Here is a 6479-nt window from a genome sequence, read left to right on the forward strand (position 1 = left end):
CAGGACTGCGGGGCTGCCGGGCGGGGACGCCGGGCCGAGGCACTCGCGCCCGGACGTGCGGGCGCCCAGCGGCTGCGGGGACTCGCCCAGCCCAGCGACCGTCGCCGCTCCCGTAGGTAGGACTTCTCCAGCGGCTACCTCACGAGCAGTCACACTGACGCTTATAATTTTGAAAGGGTATTTCAGTTGCCCCTCCTGGGCTCGGCTTAGAGCGGAAGGGAGAAAGGTGTCCCTGCAGGGCTTTGAAAGTTAGCTGGAGGGGCCCATGGCCTCTTCTTTGGAGAGCGCATACCTAGGCCGGCCGCTCCAAGTATTTAGTGGTTTTATTTGGGGGGTAGCTTTCTTTTAAAGATGCACACAGTAGTTACAGCGAAAACAGTTTATCCCTAGAGTTTTAGTGATTTTTGTGATGGTAAGGGCAAAAGAGTTCCGAGAAGGATCTTTGCCTAGCGCTTTCTGTTTCTGCTTTTTAAATGTTGGAATGAGCCACTTTATGTATCAGACATTTCTAATTGGGCGAGAGCTCTCCATGTAAGAACAATTCCGGATTTCTCATGTGTACATCTGCTATGCTTTTAGCTTTTTCTGTGGTAGTTCAGAACTTTGAAACACAGTAAGATTACATTAAACAAGAAAGAACTCCAGTTTAGAGGCTCTATAAACAAATGGCTATTTTAAAGCAACATTGTTTCCACAGCCTCTGAATAACTCTTGTCTTGGAAAGAGAGTAGAAAATATCAAGTCTTTGTTATAGGAGCAACTAAATTAGTTTTGTTGATGAGACAGTTCAAACTCCTCCAAGAAGGGTCTCTATAAAATTACATTAAATTACACCGAGGGTGGAATAGCATGACTTTTGTGCTATGAATTTAAATAGGGAAGAAGTTGCAGTAACTAACTTCCATTTGTGGAATTTTGTGTCTTGATCTCTTAAAGCAATGTAAATATGAAAATCCAGTCCTAAAAACTCAGTGGGACCTTTGTCAGAGTAAGAGGGAACTTCTCCTAATCTTGTATCCGCCATTTTGAAGCAATCTCTCATAGTGTCAAAGTTGCAAAGTAGAGATCTTTGCAGGATAAGTGCCAATTTTTGGACAAATAAAAGCTAGACTTGAAAACTGTCAGCCCATATTAACATCCGTTTTGGGTCCCTTTGCTTGGGGGCAGTGAGAGACACTCAGCTGAGGAAAGTAAATAACTTTTCTTTTTCTTCCTGTCTTTTCCCTCCTTCAGCTCTTTTTCTTATAGGATTCTAGAAAACTTGAAAGGTAGGGAGAAATTTTATTAGTTTCACAACTTTGGGTGTTTGGAGACCTACTTTTTTTAGAACTAAAATGTGGAAAAGGCAGTTAGCATTTACAGGAAACTCTGCTGCCGTAGTTGCTGAGAGACCTCAATGTCTGAAAATTTGCTTCCCGCAGCATCTGCAGCCTCTACAACATCAAAACCAACATGGAAAAGGCTTGCACTACAAATGCTCACCCTTTCTGCTTGCAAATGTGGGGGCCTGTCATTATCTGATTGGTGGGATTCTAACTTCAGAATTTCTAGCAAACCTCATGCCAGTCTTTAAGACTTTTTTTTTTTGCAGTGTGTTTAAATATTTGATGGATGTCGATTAAAAGTTAAATACTTGTTTGTTTAGCTTTAGTTCTTTAGACACATAATCAAGGTCCTCCAAAACCTTAATAAATCTGTTACTTACCTCAAAATCTAATTACCCAGACTACTAATTAGGTGAAAATGATTACTGGAAATGACTTCAAATGTGGAGTAATAGCAGTTGAGCAGTTTTCTCAAGTTTGTCGATTAGCAAGTTGGTATTTTAGATGTTAAATGCACTGACATTTTAGGTTCACGGCAGTTAAGAGTGGTAGAAAGCTAAGATAATTAAAATTTGCCTTGGAAAGGCAACAGTCTGGGGAGAGGTAGATTTCTTGAATTGTTTCTTTGTTTCTCAGCAATGGGCTTTGTTATCAGCATTATTTATTTAGCCAAAGAGTTCTTTGTCTCTGCAAATGGCCCCAATCAAGTTTTGTTTGAGACAATTAGCTAGTGCCAGCCAAGGAGTCCTATGCAAATGTAGGGATAGGAATGCAATGTGTGCATTTGAAGGCGTGGGGTTTTGTTCTTCGGGGGAAGGCAGATTGTAATTGCTTTCTTCTGGTACTTTTTTTTTCCTGAAGTTTAGCGTGGGGGTGGGGAAGACAGGTTTATCTGGTCTCTCTCCGTCCCCTCTACTTCCAGAGCAGCTGGGGGTGGGGATGGGGGGGGGGCGGGTTGCGCGTCCTTTAAAAGCCTCTACCTTGCATAGCCCAGGCTCTTTCTAAGTTAGTGGTGGAACGTGGAAGAGCGGCTGCCTGCGAAGCAGTAAACCAGCACCTCTGTTTGTTTGTTTGCTTTGCCCATAGTTCAACCGCTCCAAACCCACACACTAAGGACGCTGAATCTGTCCACCCCCAGCGAAGCGAGACCTTCTGGCTGGGTCCCCCCGATTTGGGTCGATTTTGCGCCTCCAAACAACCTTAGCATGATGTCTTATCTTAAGCAACCGCCTTACGCAGTCAATGGACTGAGTCTGACCACTTCGGGCATGGACTTGCTGCACCCTTCGGTGGGCTACCCGGGTAAGTGAGCCTCGCGGCACTCCTGCCTCGCCTTTTCCCCAGGTCCGCCCCTCGGGGTTGTGCCGCCCTTTCCCCCGGAGCTCTGGGGCCGGTGGTCGCGCTGCCCCCACCCCAGCTCCAGGCGAGGTCCCCGCTGGGCTTCCCTTCTAAGGAGCAGCTCAAGGCCACAGGGCTTTTACCGGCCGGAGGGGAGGATTGGGGCTGGAGAGAGTAGGTGGGTCCTGCGACACTTGTGGAAACTCACACTGCTTTATTCTTAATTGGAGTAATTGGGGGACTCATTTCGGAGCCCGGCGAGGGACGTTACTGCCTCCGCCGGTATCTCGAAGCCCAGTTCCTCGAAGGGCCCACTTCGAGAAACTGGGCTTCTCGTAAATTCTCCGGGCCACTCCTGGGGCTTCCCCTGTGACCTCCAGGCCCCATGCCTTTAATCCCTAGATGTGTGATTTACCCTGCTTTAGTTTCCGGTCAGATCTGTTTTTTAAAAGATCTTCTACTTCGTAATAGTAGGAAATATGCCCCCATTTTAAAGATGGAGGAACAAAGGCCCTAAAAGCCAAGATCTCGAGCAGAATCGAGATTTCACCCCATCAGTCCGAGCTGCGGGTCCTCGGGGATCCTTTGACTTCACGGACTGGATTTTTTGTTTGTGTTGTGGCGTAGGGGTTGCTTTTGTGGGGTTTTAGGATTTTTGGCTTCCTTTTATTTCACTTTTAGCTATGGAAGGGTGTCGCTCTGGCTGGAGCGATCTCCGACGTCAGGCGAAGTGCCCCCCCGCCCCCCCGAAAGGACGGTGTTGGAGCCGAGTCCGGGGAGGGGGTGGAGAGAACACCTCTAGGCTCCGGGAGGAAGGGTTGGGAGGACCAGGGAAGTGCGGGGAGTGGGGGTCGGGGCAGTCGGAGCACCCGCAGAGACCCCTATGACTGAGAAACTGCTCCCCCACCCTAAAGGGCCCTGGGCTTCTTGTCCCGCAGCCACTCCCCGAAAACAGCGCCGGGAGAGGACGACGTTCACCCGGGCGCAGCTAGACGTGCTGGAAGCTCTATTTGCTAAGACCCGGTACCCAGACATCTTCATGCGGGAGGAGGTGGCGCTGAAAATCAACTTGCCCGAGTCCAGGGTGCAGGTAGGGCAGACGTAGATAGAACTGTCCTTCCCCGTCCGTGCCCCTCCTCCCCTGAGCGCTGCGTCTGCTGAGGACCCCGGAGAGTCCCACGCCTTAGAAAGTCCCAAAGGAAGGCTTGAAACTAAGCCCTCCGTTGGAGGCCAGTACACCCTTCTCCTAAGGCTCCTTGTGCCTAATTACTCCCCTTGCCCCTTTCTGTACCCCTACCCCATCGCATAAGCACGAGTCTCCTGGCCTAGGCTGGAAGGTAAGACTGGCGATTTTGCTGCAGTGATAAAGCCCAGTCCTAGAGCTCTTGGGTCCCCAGCCAACAGAGGCCTCGTCTTGGCAGATTTCAAGGGCAGTCACTTAATATTTTAATACTTCCCTTTCCCCGTGTGGAAATCCTACCCCATTCTCACCTACTTTTAGAGGTGAAAGAAGCTTAGCTCCTGGATAGCCCCAATATTTTTGCAGGCGAAGAATGGAGTAAATGACTTGCTCAAGGTCACATGTCAATTTGGTGGTAGAGCCAGGCTGTAGAAGCAGCCGGTGCTCTTACCAAAGAAGTTACACAATAATAGTGTTTTTCTTTGACCTCTTAGGGATTGAACAGAATTTGCTAGCTCTGAGCCACTTAGCAGATAAAATATCAACACAACATCCTCAGTGACATCCTCCCCTCCCCTTAACTTGACCTTAATTAAGCTGGAGAAGGGAAGTAAACTCCAAATTTCCTGAAGTGCAAGCTCCACATAGAGTTCTCTGGAAAGAGTGTTTAGCACCTAAACACACACACCCTTGGGACTCCCCTGTAGCCAGGACCTATCAGTGTGAACTGCAAACCAGGCAAGAGACTTTTCAAAGTAAGGTGGAAGAAGTTTTAGCACTTGGGAGGCTTGAACTCCAGTCTTCACTGCAAGAAAGTAAATGGCTCTGAGCGGTTGGTGGTGATACGCTGAGCTTTGGTGGCCCCGCTAACACACCCATATGTAGTGCTCATTCAAGAAGACCTCGGAGGACTTGTTGCTCAGAAGATGCCTGTAATTTTCTCTCAAAAGAGGGGGGTGGTTTCTTGGCTAGGCCCCCTCCCACCCCAACACTGCTCCCTCACTGCAGAACATGAACGGGACTGGTAAAGAGAGTGTTCACAGTTGCAGGCAGAGGCTTAACTTGACAAGCCAGTGAACACAGCCTTGGAAACAAGCTGTGTGCTGAGTGGCACTGCCCTGAAGGCAAAGGCTCCAGTATCAGACCTGAGACTAGCAGAGAAGTCTGTTCTCAAGCTCAAAGCTGAGTGCGTACAAGACATTCCAGTTACCACTCACCGTAATGAAGGTTTCAGCAGATAGTGGCTTTCAGATTTCCTTCAACAGGAACACTACTCCGTGGAGCTTTCTTTTGTAAATGAGCCTTTTTAGGAGAGAAGGGAGAAAAAAGTAGAGTGATGGAACCGACTTCCATGTTAAAAGTTTTTTCCCAGAAGATGGACTGTCAACTTTGAATTTAGGCCGTCCTTGTTGGCAAGCCACAACGGAATTGTTATCCCTCACTTCTCTTGTGTTTTGTGCCAAAAGACATAGAAACATTGTATTCCAGTGTAACTGTCCCACAATACTGCGGGGTCTATGTGGATGTGTGTATTTGAGGCAAAATACGAGATAGGAAGATAAGAGGGAGAATTTTTAGCGATATGATTTATTATTCTGGGCTAGGAGTCCAGTGTTTCTAGACAGCCTCCCCATTTTCTTATAATTCCAGGGCTATACATAAGGGCACCATATAATGGGTTTTCGGTGGCAGGAGAGATTGTCTGCTTAGCTCATCTGTCCGTGGAGGGCAGCTTTATAATCTGGGAGCCACTCTTGTCCTTGAAATCACGTTAAAGAAATTTCTTTCCCTTTCAAGGTATGGTTTAAGAATCGAAGAGCTAAGTGCCGCCAGCAGCAGCAGCAGCAACAGAACGGAGGTCAAAACAAAGTGAGACCTGCCAAAAAGAAGACCTCTCCAGCTCGGGAAGTGAGTTCAGAGAGTGGAACAAGTGGCCAGTTCACTCCCCCCTCTAGCACCTCAGTCCCGGCCATTTCCAGCAGCAGTGCTCCTGTGTCTATCTGGAGCCCAGCTTCCATCTCCCCACTGTCAGACCCCTTGTCCACCTCCTCCTCCTGCATGCAGAGGTCCTACCCCATGACCTATACTCAGGCTTCAGGTTATAGTCAAGGATATGCTGGCTCAACTTCCTACTTTGGGGGCATGGACTGTGGATCTTATTTGACCCCTATGCATCACCAGCTTCCTGGACCGGGGGCCACACTCAGCCCCATGGGTACCAATGCAGTCACCAGCCACCTCAATCAGTCCCCAGCTTCTCTTTCCACCCAGGGATATGGAGCCTCAAGCTTGGGTTTTAACTCAACCACTGATTGTTTGGATTATAAGGACCAAACTGCCTCCTGGAAGCTTAACTTCAATGCTGACTGCTTGGATTATAAAGATCAGACATCCTCGTGGAAATTCCAGGTTTTGTGAAGATCTGTAGAACCTTTTTTGTGGGTGATTTTTAAATGTACTGGGCTGGACATTCCAGTTTTAGCCAGGCATTGGTTAAAAGAGTTAGATGGGATGATGCTCAGACTCATCTTCTGATCAATGTTCCCGGAGGCATAGAAGGAAAAATGAAGGGCCTTAGAGGGGCCCACCAACCAGCAACCTGACACGGACAAACCAGTCTACTTAAGATCCTGGCA

The 6479-nt window shown here is 48.3% G+C and overlaps 1 protein-coding gene across 2 annotated transcripts in view; it reads left to right on the forward strand.

Moving 5' to 3' along the window:
* OTX2 (orthodenticle homeobox 2) overlaps window positions 1–6471 on the forward strand; it is a 9024-nt gene extending 2553 nt beyond the window's left edge. For both annotated transcript variants that reach the window (XM_029951944.1, XM_029951945.1), the window contains 3 exons: window positions 2412–2627; window positions 3602–3753; window positions 5641–6471. In XM_029951944.1, the coding sequence (XP_029807804.1) occupies window positions 2531–2627; window positions 3602–3753; window positions 5641–6261 (870 nt within the window). In that variant the 5' untranslated portion in view covers window positions 2412–2530 and the 3' untranslated portion in view covers window positions 6262–6471. The remainder of the gene's footprint in view (window positions 1–2411; window positions 2628–3601; window positions 3754–5640) is intronic.
* Window positions 6472–6479: the final 8 nt, after the last annotated feature.

This window comes from Suricata suricatta, chromosome 9 (genome assembly GCF_006229205.1).
Source record: "Suricata suricatta isolate VVHF042 chromosome 9, meerkat_22Aug2017_6uvM2_HiC, whole genome shotgun sequence".
Lineage (NCBI taxonomy): Eukaryota > Metazoa > Chordata > Mammalia > Carnivora > Herpestidae > Suricata > Suricata suricatta.